This window comes from Haemaphysalis longicornis, unplaced genomic scaffold (assembly GCF_048455015.1).
Source record: "Haemaphysalis longicornis isolate Haplotype H1 unplaced genomic scaffold, Haemaphysalis longicornis Haplotype H1 scaffold_1, whole genome shotgun sequence".
Taxonomy (NCBI): domain Eukaryota; kingdom Metazoa; phylum Arthropoda; class Arachnida; order Ixodida; family Ixodidae; genus Haemaphysalis; species Haemaphysalis longicornis.
This window is the reverse complement of record NW_027526203.1, coordinates 108,059,395-108,073,761: the sequence shown is the minus strand read 5'-3', so window position 1 is coordinate 108,073,761 and position 14,367 is coordinate 108,059,395. Positions and strand designations below refer to the sequence as shown.

Here is a 14,367-nt window from a genome sequence, read left to right as displayed (position 1 = left end):
TTGCAGCCATTACCAGTGGTTCAATCATGACCATCCTTGCCACTCTAATGCCTTACCTGGGAGCCGCCGCGAGAGTAAGTATTTAAATTGACGTAAATCTTCTTTCGAGCAGCTTTTCATTTTTTGTGTTGGATGTAACGGCGTGGTGTGGACTTAGCCATTCCAACATTTACTAATTTCACAAAATTCTCCAATACTTCTTCTACCGGTGGAGGCCATGTGGCCAATAATTTTTCTCTTATTTGCCCGTTAAGGAGTGTAGGATCACTGAAGCATATGAAAAATGTTTATTGCAATGGCGTCTTTTGACAGGCACGAACGAAAGTATTGCAAGGAGGGAGCCCATTTACCAATAAGCTTGCTTTACCACGCGTGTGTTCATTACACTTCGCTTTGAAACGTTTAGTTCACGACAGAAACAACCCCTTTTTCCAGTCGGTGCTTTTCTGTGACTTAATTCATAGACACTGAAAACGTTTTCGCGTAATATCTCCTGGCGTCTGCTTTAACCTTTTCGATGCTTGCATTGTGAGGTGAATATATGGTAGTATGTCTTTATCCTCCTATTTTAAGTAATTTTCTTGTCGTGCATTTCAAACTTTGCGGCTGTAAGTTAGTTGATACAGGAGCACCACAGTTCATTTCTTGCACCTTGTGATGACATGCTTTGTTGTCAGATATTTTAATATCCTTCACTTTTTCCTTGCTGTTTAGGGAGATGATGGTTAGCGCAACCTAACTATGATCAGATTGTATTTCGTAATAATGCCTGGCAGTAATGTACGTTATTAGTACAGCTGTGAGAATGTGGGCAAAGAATGATTTCGTGAGTGTCTTTTAAACACTATACTCGAGTTATTCAGTTTCTCAGCAATGTCGTCGTGAAATACCGAACTAGTCACTACCAAGTATTTTCGGGAACTTAGAAGTCTCACCGTGTATGTCTGCTGGAATAGTAAAGTTGGCTGCATATCGAACTTATTCAACAAAAATTCAAAGTCAGTGAGGCACTGGCAGACAACCCAACTGCGTGGGCGGCAAACTGCCCGAACAACTATATTGAGGTTACAGGAAAAGTTTCCGGTACAAATTTTGCTATCCTAAAGTAGACGGCAACTTGTTCGGGGTTCACAGTTTTTCACAAATACAGGCTCACCGCCACTTCAAATATCTCACGTGGGGAATGAAGACAGCTCAATCATATCATAACGCATGGTTTACCCCTCTACCGGAACTATAATTTTGTATAAAGTTAGCCCGCCGACTTGCGATTTTATTTCTCCTAACTGCACAAGGAATTCATTGAAGTGGTTCGTAATACTTCTTAAAGGGGTCCTGAAATACCTTCCGCCGATGCATGGATGTACATGTACCCAAATAAAGCAATGTATTTGCAATCTCCTCCCGCAAGAATTTTGTTAAAGCGATGAGTATTAGTTGAGAAATCGTAAATCAAAAACCGCGCATTATCGTCGCTCCGCGTTTCCTCCTCCTTTCGACTTACTCTCCGCTGTTGACGGTGCGCGAGCCTTGCCTCCCATGATGCTGCGCTCCGCAGCGGTGACGTACTTCCGCTATTGCGCTGCCCAGACTGTCGTCTGCTACGGGCAAGCTTTGTTGACACCATGAATCCCGCACTCCGATCAAGGCTGGAAAAGCGAACGAAAAATCTGGCCGCATGTATGCGGCGGCCTGGCCTTGCCCTTTCGCGGTGTACGTTGCTGGCGGCACATGACTTTTTATCGGCGGCGAACTCGCAGCCGCACGGGGAGGGTCGTGCGCTCGTTCCCTTGATGCACCGCGCACTGTTTATCCAAAAAGCGCCGTATCAGATGTGGCCCCGCTGGTGCCGGGTCTTATTTTGCCGTGGTGGTAATTCCTGCCGGCGGCATGTGAAAAAGTCATATTAAACCAATACAGAACCCGTGCACAAAACGCTTCAATCATGTGACCAGTTTAGCTTGGGGCGACGCGTGGTGGAGAGCGGCAACGTTGGCAAAACATGCTCCTCCGCGGCCATAGAGTTATCCGCGGCTCTGAGCTTTCTAGCGCTGGACCGAGCGCCATTTCTTTGACAATCTCAAACATCAGTTGCCTTGGCAACAAGGCACAAACCGCTCTAGAAGTCAGTTACGGTTCCGCGATCCCGGTTCAGCTCGGGGCCCCACCTCGCGACATGTGGGCACTGCAGGCGTACCACTCACTCCCATTGGGAAGTGCGAGATGCGTTTGGTATTACAGGAGGCGATGGTGTGTGTGTTGTGGACGCCTTTGTTTCGCGATGAAATGCGACGTTGTGCTTCTGCGGGTGGATAGTGCTTCCCATGGTCTGGATTATCTTTCTCGAGCGACGTACGACTCAACCTCGCATGGGGTATGTGCAGTGTGCGTGGCTAAAAGCCATCTCGGCTTGGGCGCCAGGGTTAAGTGACTTGCTGTTCGTCCCCGGAAAGCGCGCGCGAGGTGAGTACCGAATTTACGACGGGCAGAAGGCAACCCATCCTCTGTCAATCGTGGTTCAGACTTTCAACGCATGTTGTGACGTTGTGTTCGTTAGAAACGCATCTTTGGATTGTTTTGAAGGTGAATAAAATGTATGCGGCAAACCGGGGCCTTCGGCTCAGGGCGTTCTCTGCGATTGCACGAAAGAAGTGCCACGGGGCTTCAACGCTTTATGGAACGTACTCAGGTAACAGAATATCCATGTCGTGTTATGGCCCTGTTGCATTCAATACAAACGGTTAAGCGTTTGTTTTACACTTGTTTCGTTTGTCGTAAAATGCCCAAGCACTCCGGCGCTCTGCTGGCAGATCAGCCGGCGAGCCGACGCTGAGCAGACGACTGATCTCTTTGCCGGAAGTTGGTTAAAAAAGCCGCCCAATAGCAGGATGTCCAGCTCATGACGAACATCTGGGAATCGATGATGTAGACATGTGAAGATGGCGGCGTCCAAAAACACGAAGGAAAGGGTGAAAAAAAAACGACAAACTTTGCAACAAAAGTGTGAGCTTTCCGCTGCGCGTAAAAGAGTAATACTTGGCACAGAGGACGTTGACGACCCAATCTAACGGTTGCGCTAGTTCATTTAGTGTGCTCAAAATGCCTTTCAGGGCCCCTTTAATGTCAAACGTGTTGCCACCAAGTACATCAGAAGAATCTCATTTGCAACAAATTAATTGATATGACAATTACATCCTTTACATTCATATGATGTGTGTTTATTTCAGGGAAGTAAATTATGCTCTGAAAAATTCGTGATTGTTGATGCCTACTTATTTGGTCGGCGTGCCTCTAGAGTCAGGTAGCAGACCCGATCTCAGGATCGCCAAAAACAGAAAATCTTTCACCGGTTGCTCACATTAAGAAACGCCTAACAAGGCAAGGGCAGGAATTAGAGAAGAAATGATAAGGCTCATGCAGCCACTGATCATGAACCGGATATTTATTTATTTATTTATTTATTTATTTATTTATTTATTTATTTATTTATTTATTATCATACTCTCAAGGCCCGGAGGCATTACAGAGAGGAGTGGGTACTGTTACAAACAAATTCATTGACAACATTTTTAAAGTTAGTGGCGTCAGTGATAGCAGCGATGGAGGCAGGGAGATGGTTCCAGTCATTCGTTGTTCGTGGTAAAAACGAATCAAAATGAACATTGGTGCGAGAGGCAGGAACTGCAACCTTGAAACGATGATCTGTGCGCGATGAAATGTATGATGGCGGGGACATTAGCTCGTTCCTGAGGGTCTGATTAGAGTAATAAATCCATTGAAAAAGACACAAGCGAAGGTATTTACGACGTAATTCTAGGCTAGGCAATCCAAGGGTTAGTTTCATCGCCGAAACACTTGCATGACGAGAATAATTACAAAGAATAAAACGAGCAGCTCGATTTTGGATTGATTCAAGAGTATTTTTGAGATATACAGCAGAAGGGTCAAAAATAGAGCATGCATATTCCAGCTTAGGCCTCACTAAGGATTTATACAAAAGCAACTTGACAGCTGGAGTAGCCGATGAAAAATTACGCCGCAAGAATCCGAGCATGCGGCTGGCATTACTGTAAATGTAATTTATATGTGTGTTCCAGGTGAGGTTATGTGAAATGTGAATACCAAGATACTTGTACGAGGAGACACTTTCTATAGCTATATTGTTAACGCTGTACTTAGGAGGAGCAATATTCTTAAACGCACGACAAACACGAAATGCCTTGCACTTATTAATGTTAAGCTTCATTTGTGATTTAGAGCACCATGATGTTACTATGCCAATATCTCATTGAAGAGCATCGCAGTCACCAGGATTGGAAATACCTCGATACAAAACACAGTCATCAGCGAAGAGCTTAATTGACGAGTTAATTTGGCCCGGGAGATCGTTAATGTAAATTAAAAACAATAGAGGTCCTAAGACAGATCCCTGAGGTACTCCAGAGGTTACACGAGCAGTAGAAGAGTAACATTCGTTAGCAAAAACAAACTGTGAACGATCGGACAAAAAACCCTTAATCCAAGAAAGTACACTGGGATCGATGTTTAGCTTGCTTAATTTAGCCAGGAGAATTGTGTGTGAAACAGTATCGAACGCTTTGGCGAAATCTAAAAAAATACAGTCTACAATAATGTTAGCGTCCATCGCTTGAAATAAATCATTTGTGAAAGACAAAAGCTTGGTATCACAGGAAAAGTGTTTCCTAAATCCATGTTGGTGCGGGGTGAAAAATAAGTTTGACTCAAGAAATGAAACCAGGTGCGAATAAATTATGTGCTCCATTAATTTGCAGGGGACGCTAGTTAAGGATATAGGCCTATAACTGAGCGGAGAGAAACAACTACCAGATTTGTGTACGGGAATAACCATTCCTGCCTTCCAATCACTTGGCAGAGCGCCGGTTTGAAGTGACAGAGCAAAGATTTCACGTAAGATGACAGATGAATAAGCAGTGGTGCCCTTAAGAAATTTCGAGTTGATACCGTCAACACCAGAGCATGCAGACACTTTTGAATTCTGTATCAACTTCACAACGCCATCAAGATCAATGAAAATCGGCGACATTGAAGTGTAAGGTACATCAGGAAAAACAGCACTGGCGCAAGGCGCAGAATCAGAAAATACAGAAATGAACGCATCATTCAATACTTCACAACACACGGTGCGACCGACAGGTTCATTGCTAGAATCACAGAGTTCGATGGCACTCGATTTTTTACCATTGACCACACTCCAAAATTTCTGAGGGCTATCTTTTAAAAGAGAAGGCAGCGTTTGCTCATAAAATGTTTTCTTAGATTCAGCTACAGCAACCTTGTAACTGCTCAAAGCTGTTTTGTAGGCATTCCAACGCTCAACACTTCCAGAGTGTTTTGCAGATCGGAAAAGCCGTTTCTTTTTGTTCAATAAACGCTTAAGCGTTCCACAAACTTACTAGCACCGAAGAAAACCATTATCACAAAAGTACACAAGGCAGCTCTCCGCCTCGAAATTTTTAGCATCGGATGAACTCAAAACGGACACCCAGGGAAGGGGTTAGAAGAGGAAGGACTTTAACTGTATGGAGGGACGAACTAGGAAAATTCGGAGGCAAAGAGTAGACTCGGGCAGCTCAGCACAGGAGCAGGTGAAGGTCAAGGGGAAAGGACTTCGTCCTGCAGTGGACCTAAATTGGCTGTTGGTGATGGGGATAATGAATACGTCCTTAAATTGTGTCTTTAAAACGCTTTTGAAGAAATTAGAGAAACCACTCTCCTGGCACCGATGGTGTGTCTCGGAAAACAAAATCGGGACGGGCCATCATATGAACGACAAGCACTACGCCAACTTCCACCCCACACCCCCGCCGCGGAAAAGAATCGACTGCACGTCATCACGGACATGCCACCGATACAGGGAACCTGCATAAAATCTCTATACCAGTATCAGAAACATATTTCCTAACCTACAAAAGGACAGGCGAAAAGACAAGGTGAAGTTGATTCGAAGAAAGTTCCAATATCGTGGGAACACAGTGTACACTGACTCCGGCATGCACAAAAGAAGGAGGCAACAGTTGTGGCAGTTGACTACTCTGGCAATCATTGTGACTGCATGACCCTCCTACATACATGAACGAAGAAGCGGTAGATGCGGCCATCATCTTGCAATCCCACTAGCGGAAGTATCCAATTGAAAGAAGCTTAAACACCATTTTTTATCAGAAACTTTATTCATAAAACATGAAGTATGTACAGAACACTGTTTGGACCGACAGCTGCATAGGCTAGTGGCCCGTCCAATATAAAATTACAAGCAATTCACAAGCACTTAAGCGTCAGAGCGTAGAGGGCTCAGGAAAATTGAGATGTATACAAGGTTATATTTCATACAGCTGGAATTGTACATATTCACAGATAGACACAACAAATCCAACAGAAAAATAATGTCACTAAAAAGATGATTCTCATAGCAAGAGTTTCAGATAAAATTTCACAAGACTTGTAATGCTGTTTAGCGGCCATCTTAAAATTTCTCGCTGTTTTGACCTCTATCGAAAGGTCGTTCCGTATTTTGACTCCACTGAACTCGATCAGGGGTTCACCATATACATTGTTACATTTGGGGAGGTTGAACTTGAAATTCTAGGCTTGCCTTGTACTACGAGAGGGTAATGTGAAAAGGCTTAATGGAAAGGGAGAATTGGTGCTTATTATATTGTTGATCACGAGCGAAATTTTGTAGTTACGCAAGGACCAAAACGACAGTACGTGATTATCATGGAAAACGTTGTTTCTGGAAAGACCTGAATCAGTTGTCAACGCAGTCAGTGCTCGTTTTTGCATACGAAGTAAAGGCGACAAGTAGGTTTTATATGTTTGCCCGCAAGATTCACAACAATAACTGATATGTGAATGACAGAATACATAGTAGAGGGAGCGTCGTACATCGTATGGAAAATAATATCTCGCCTTAAAGAGCGCGCGGCAACCAAAAGCTAGTTTCTTGCATACGCTATTCATTTGTTTTTTCCAGTGTAAATGACAGTCAAAAATTACTCCTAGGTATTTGAAGTGCGAGACTTGCTGTATTAACGAGCTGTCAAAGGGTGTTATACTGTCGGCTGCAGGGAGAATACCTAAGCATTTCGGCAAGATAGTCGCATCCACAATGAAGAAAGTTAACAACGTCACCTGGACACTCGGAAATAAGGGTCTGGAGGAGGAGGCCCCAACCAAGAGGCACGCAAACCCACATGCCGTGCACCTTGCAGGCATGACGACCGCACTACCCTCTCCGAAAAAGGTTAAGAACGTCTCGCAATCCTACGCCTAGGAACACGATCTTCCCCCGTGCTACAAGGGGGTCTCATTTCCGAAGAACTGCAAACTCTGTGGAGGATAAACCAACACAAGTATCTACGAATAAATGTGGGCGAAGATTTTGGGTGAGAACGTCATACATTTCCTTAAAACTCAGCTAATATCGGGTTCCACCCTCTTCCACGCAACCTAGCCGTGTACACAGGTAGGATCAGGGGCGAGCAACTCACACATTACATGTTCCACTTCCGTCAGCTTTGGGAGGCAGCTTTGACCAGCTCGTTACCTCAAGATAAGCGCGAGGTGATCGGGAGGGAAAGGAGAAGAGCGGCTGCATCTGGGGCCCTAAACTTCAAGTTCCGCCTTTGAGCTCTGTGAGATCTCTTTGCCCCCTTTTCCTAAACCCAAAGTATTTCTTCCTCAACAAAAAATCTTCACCCTCTCTCTATCTTCGCAAAGGAAGCGAAGTCGTTTAGCCCAGCATAGATATAACAGAATAAGCCCTTTGAAACACTGACGCTGACACCTTCTCGTTCAAACTGACCCAAACCCCGAACCCGCCACCTCTGAAGCTCACATCTTAAGCCGCAGAAGCACAGATGGCCTGTCTCTCTCCGGGGCCACGGCGATTCAACACCTTTGATGTTAGTCTTTTTCTAGGCTGACCTTCTGTGCTCGTGAAGCATTGATCGTAAATGCAGCAATTCTGTAACCAACGCTACCTCGGAGTCGAAGTAACGGTATCGCATCGTACATCTTAAGACGGTGACGTAGATGTCATCTGCCACTTTCTTTTCCTACAGGAACGCCATGGGCAAGATGTCTTTTTCGTCGCCAGTGCCCCTCAGCGCGTTTTAGGGACATAAATTTTGTTTTGACCTCTCGTCCAAAGCTTCTTGTAAAGCTTTTACTTCGTGAACTAGCCCCTTGACTTCCGCGGCTCTCTTTTCTTGTGTTTAAACGCCCTGAACGTGTATTATAGCACCTGGAAAGAATCTACACTGCCTCTCAAGTACCACCAGCAATTGCTTCATTACACAGTGAATTTAGAAACTATTGGGCTCGGAAAATTTTAGCCTTTATTTTGCTGCCGAGTATTGCCATTATCTTTCGGCTTTGGTAGTAAGATACGTAATTTTTCGCAGGTGACCATTGTGCTTTGTGGAAGTATATCGGGCCCACTATCCGGACTTTTCCTCCTCGCGCTATGGATTCCTTGGTCCAATACAAAGGTTAGTGCAATGACCTTTTTTGAAGACCATTGTAGCGTGTATATATATACACAGAAAGATGGGTCGGCAGCCTACAACGCCAAAGTAGGCCTAGGGGAGTTAGGCTCTTTTTTTACTATGGTTAGTGAAGTTAACATTTTTTAAATACATGTAAGAAAGAAAGAACGAAAGAAAAACACGCGCCCAGAGTGGGGACCGAACCTACGCCTTTCGATTTGATCTCGAATCCCGTACCGAAGTGGTAAGGCGTTCGAGATCAAATCGAAAGGCGTGGGTTCGGTCCCAGCTACCTAGCTTGTTTAGTTGCAGAGGGAAAGGTGCCAAATTTGGGCAATTTTAGAAAATGTTTTCAATTCGGCAAATTTTATTTTAAAAATTCGCTCTGAATGCCATAGATGAATAGGTAAATCCTTTGCGACTAACTTACAAAAAAGAACTAGGGCGATATCTGCAGTAGTTTTGTTTTACAGTGGTAGAAGTTTCAAAATTTCCCCGAGCTGCTATATGCGCCGGTGAACCGTGTAGACCGTGAACCGTGTCGAAAAATAAACTTTACCATCTCTTTCTTAAAACACAATCTGGAGATACCCTGACAGCTTTCAAAAAAGCACGAAACAAACTAAATAATCAGCTAAGACAAGCTAAGGCAGCATATCACCAGCAGTTGTTTGATGAAATTTGTTCAAAACAACCAGACGTTGCTTGGAAACTAATAAATGACTCTCTAGGCCGCGGCAAAATAAACACACCAATCGAAAGCATAGTCCAGGATGGCCATAAACTATGTGGGAAAATTCTTGCGGATTACTTCAATAGGTACTTTACAAACATTGACGTACCAGCTGGGGAGACTACTGCTCTCCAAATACCTATTAGTGGTCCTACTGGAAGCGTTTTTTTGGAGCCTACTGGTGATTTCGAAGTATACAGAACTTTTATGAGTATAAAAAATAGTAGAGCATTAGATATAGACAACATTCAAATTAAACCTGTTAAGTACGTCCTAGAATTTATTACCCCAATTCTAACTCATATTTACAATTTAATTATTCAGCATGCGTTGTTTCCAGATAAAATGAGCGAGCAAGAATAACGGTAATTTTTAAGCATGGAGATAAAAATGATCCTAAAAATTACAGGCCCATATCTGTCCTACCAGTCTTCTCCAAATGTATAGAAAAATTAATCTTTTCGCGTATGTCTAATTATCTTGAAGCAAGAAGTATCATTACGAATGCACAATTCGGTTTTCGCAAAGGAAGGTCCACTGAAGCCGCCTTGCTAACAATTAAGGAGCACATATTGTAAAATATAGAAAACAATAAGTTCACTTTAGCACTCTTTATTGATTTTAGTAAAGCCTTCGACTGTCTAAACCATATTATTTTAGCCGAAAAGTTATCGCAATCAGGAATTCGTGGGAAGCCCCTAACACTTATGAAATCGTATCTAGGAAACAGAGTGCAGTCAGTGCATATTTCTGGTGAACAGTCTATTTTTCTACCAATTTTAAATGGTGTTCCTCAAGGCAGCGTGCTAGGTCCCCTGCTTTTTAATTTATATATAAATGATATTACGCACATTGACTTAAATGCAACATTTGTAATATATGCCGATGACAGTACTATACTTCTTTCTGGTCCTGATGAGAATAGTCTAATGCTCAAATGTAACGCGGTTTTGGATAAATTATTTCATTGGTCAAGTTCAAATAGAATTAAGGTTAATCCGACGAAAACAAAAGAAGTTTTATTCCGAGCTAAAAACAGAAGAGTTGAACTGAAATATACACTTGAATATGCCAATCATGATGTAGAATTATTAAATGATCACAAGATCATCGGTGTAACGTTCCAATCCCAGCTTTTTTGGAATAAACAAGTAGATACCACCTGTAAAAAACTATCTTCTGTAGCCGGCGCGATAGCGCGCACGCGACGATTCTTACCAGAAAAAGTTAAACTGAACATCTACAATGCTTTATTTGCCTCATATATAAATTACTGCAGCTTACTATGGACTACTACAACTAAACAAAACACCAATAAACTACTCATCTTACAAAAGAAAGCCGTTCGCCATATTGCAAACCTTGATTATTCGTGTTCCACTAGTACTTTCTTTCCACGTTACAACATAATCAAGGCAAATTACATGTACGACTTCCGAATTCTCCGCTCCTTCTACTTTTCTTCGCTACCGATAAAAAACTTTCTCATACATTTGGCATCACTCCAGGCCCAAACTCACCCTATAAATACCCGTAACAAAGACAACTGGCACCAGCGAAAATTTCGCAATAACTACAAGTTCCAATCACTAGAGCACAACTTCCCACTATTTCTAAATAGATACGATTTTGCAGCTAATTTGTCTTTAGGACAGCTAAAGTGTTTTTTTTTGCCACCAAAGAGTAAACTGGAAACAGCCATGCATTGATTGATAAACATCACTCCCTGCAGTGCAAATGGTTTTGCTGATAGCCCACTTATTTAGTTATTTCTATTGTTTATACATTCCCCTCCCATTCCCACTTTCTTGATGCGTTTTTATAAATTTTATACAATTTTATAGATTTTAATGTTTTATATTTCAGAGCGTTATGACGTTGCATATTTGCATTTTGTTTGAATTTGTGAAATTGCATTTTTTTCAAAATTATGTACTGAAACTGTTACCTGCTGTGTATTTCATTGTGTGAAAATCAGTGTGTATCCATATGTTTCATTTTGTTAGAGTTTGTATAAAAGCTCCATGCGTTATACTGACCCTGTTGTGGAAGGGTTCATGGGCCTAGTCAAGCGGTTAAGTCTGATTTTAGCCCATGGACCTCTCCAGATGTATATCTGGGAAATAAACCGATTGGTTGACTGATTGATTGATTGACAATAGGATTTCTTTTTTAGGAAGGGAACATTTTTTTCCACAAAATAACTTCAAATATATTTTCCCCTGTTCACAAGGAGCTAAATATAAAATCGTCGTAAAAATCAAACATGTCGAATGGACACGCCTCTCTGATCTCCCGTCAAAACAACCGCCAGTGGTTTCCTACCTTGCCAACATACCCGGGCGGCGATTCGAATCCCTCACAAAAACACAGTCCCTGAACCCGCCAGTTGTCTCTCCTGACATAAACGCTGAGTTGCCAGTAAACAGGATACGTGATGCGATAGAGTATCGGAGAGGTGGCACTCTTAAAGGGACCGTGCAGCACTTACCACCGACTACTCGGAATGAAGTTTGGGGTAAAGTCTATTGTTCCAGCAATCTCCTCCCCCAAGAATTATGATAATCTCTTTTCTATCACCGAAACTACGCGCGATGAGAAATCGCGCATAATTGTTCCCTCTAACTCGACCGCGGACAACGCTACGAAAGCTGCGCGCTCTCTCCCGGAGAAGGGGTGGGCTCGCGGCGTTCTCTTCGGCGGCCTTCGCTATATCACAGGCAAAGGAGTTTTCTCCTTTTCTCCGCAACGTAGAAGGGCCTATTTCCAATCTGGTGCCACAAAAAAAAAAAAAAAGCACGCATGGCTGCCTCCTCGCAAGCAAGCGCACAGTCTGGTAGGACGTTTTTAAAGCAATGAACGTTTGTTGTAGAGTGGTCTCGTTGAAAGAAGAGTATTGAGTTCGTCACTCTAACTCTGTGCACACTCAAAACACAAAAGAAACGCTATTACTGTGCGTACAGGTTCAGGCATAGAAGAGGTTGGTAAACAGCACCGACGACGACAGATCGTCACTCGAAATGCTAGAAATAAGCCGCGAAGTTTAGCAGCGACAGCCCATAAGACAGCCCTGGCCGATATGACGTCGTTTAGGCTATGCCAGGGGTGCATAATGAAAAAAATTGAAGAGAGCATGGTTGGTTTTTCCGCGTCTTTCACAGCGATTTGTGCCCTCACTGCTTCACGTGCACGTATAATATTCGCCTAAGGTTTTCATGGCACCGTAATGAAAACTTCGCGCAGGTTTACTTGCACTGCTCAAAGAGTGTTGCAGGGTCCCTTTAATGGTGCCCAACTCAACTTGCCCAGGGCGCTGCTTCAGCCACTCTCGTGGCGCTAGTGCTGCAGCTGTGGCACTCGGTGGGAAGGAGTCTTGCTGGTGTTCAACCGCCGAGAATGGACGTCAGCCTCGACCGCTGTCCGTACAACGTGACAGACATCTCCCCGGGACATTTCTTGAATGACAGGTATGTTCCCGCGAAACCTACTCCTGATAAGAGCTTGTGCAGACACTATGCTACACAGAACATTGATTGATTGATTGATTGATTGATTGATTGATTGATTGATTGATTGATTGATTGATTGATTGATTGATTGATTGATTGATTGATTGATTGATTGATTGATTGATTGATTGATTGATTGATTGTAGGGTTTAACGTGTCGACGCAATGCAGGCGATGAGGGGCGCCGTAGTAGAGGGCTCCGGATTAATTTTGACCACCGCGGGATCTTTAACGTGCGCCGAAATCTCGAACACACGGGCGTTCTCGCTTTTCGCCTCCATCAGAAAAGCGGCCACCGCGGCTGGGAATCGAACCGGCGTCCTCGTTGCTACACGCAACAACAGTGGACTAGCGTGGAAAGCTGAGCTTCTTGGTTCATGGTGTCTAAAAATACAAAACCAGTAGATAGAAACGCTGCACGCAGAAAACTACCTCAAGGACAGCCACTTGACTCACAACAAATGTTCATTTGAAGAACTTGGTGAAATATACATAAGGGAGTGCTTCAAATAAACATTGTGGTCTCTGTGTGTGCAGCGTTGCTACCGACTGGGTTTGTATTTTTAGACACAGATAGCCAATACGGGTGCCTGCTTTGGAAATGGCAGGCTTCCTGTCAAAAATTAAGTGAAACAAATGAAATAGAATAAATGAAAAAAAAAACGTACAATCAAGCATGCAAGAATATAGGTAATGACAGAAGAAAATATTGTGCATTAAAAACCGCCACCATGCGATAATTGCCGTTAACCCCAATGAAGCTTGGCCGAAGCATTTTCTATTAATTTTAAACAGCAAAGCCTTCTATTCACTTTTTCACCGGCAGGTTTTCTTGTTGGCTCACATGAACCGTAGTGGTACAAAAAGATTGCTAAAGATTCTCCACTGCATAGGAAATACATTTTCGCATTACCACAACCAGATGAGTAACACCTTCCTTTAAAAAAAATCGAGCTACAGCTAGCAATTTCTAGTGTAGTGGGAGATAACCAAAAGAAGTGTTCATAATGCCAAAACGGAATCTGTGTGTGCATATATGCGGGTCTTTTTACCTTGCAAATTTATTCCCGCGATTCATGCATATTCAGCGCAGCATGACGAGCAGTGAATTTACATTTTGCAGTGAAGGCTGTGAAACTGCATGAAGCGGTGACTGCAATCAATATCAAGCGAAAAAGAAGCATTTATTGATGGTATCGCTATAAGAGCGCAAAGAAAGGGTAAAAGCTAAAAAGCTTCTTTCCCGAGGATACGCCGAAACTGCTCGCTGTTGGCTGAGGGGCACAAAGTCTCAACGCGGCTCACGACAGCAAGACTACCTTGCATGGGGCTCCCCATGACAGCCTATACAGCATCGGCGTACTGATTACAGAATCGGAGATTGGGGAAACGACCTACTCTGTAGGCTGTGGGGCTGTACTCTTCAGCAGTGCACCATCAGTATTTGAGAGGACGGTGGAGATGAAAGCGGAGTGCCGTGATTCCTTTTCCACACTCGTCACAACACCAGTGCAATAAAAGTACCCGCTACCAGTTTAGCAAGTGCTGTGCGGGGTGAAAAGCCCAGCGAGTACTATTCTTTGCCTGCCTCAAG

The 14,367-nt window shown here is 43.4% G+C and overlaps 1 protein-coding gene across 3 annotated transcripts in view; it reads left to right on the top strand.

Annotated features, from left to right (window-relative positions):
- Positions 1-14,367, top strand: part of LOC144178902 (sodium-coupled monocarboxylate transporter 1-like) — a 368,331-nt gene that overhangs the window by 333,023 nt on the left and 20,941 nt on the right. For all 3 annotated transcript variants that reach the window (XM_077707060.1, XM_077707046.1, XM_077707054.1), the window contains 3 exons: positions 7-74; positions 8,448-8,534; positions 12,574-12,731. In XM_077707060.1, the coding sequence (XP_077563186.1) occupies positions 7-74; positions 8,448-8,534; positions 12,574-12,731 (313 nt within the window). The remainder of the gene's footprint in view (positions 1-6; positions 75-8,447; positions 8,535-12,573; positions 12,732-14,367) is intronic.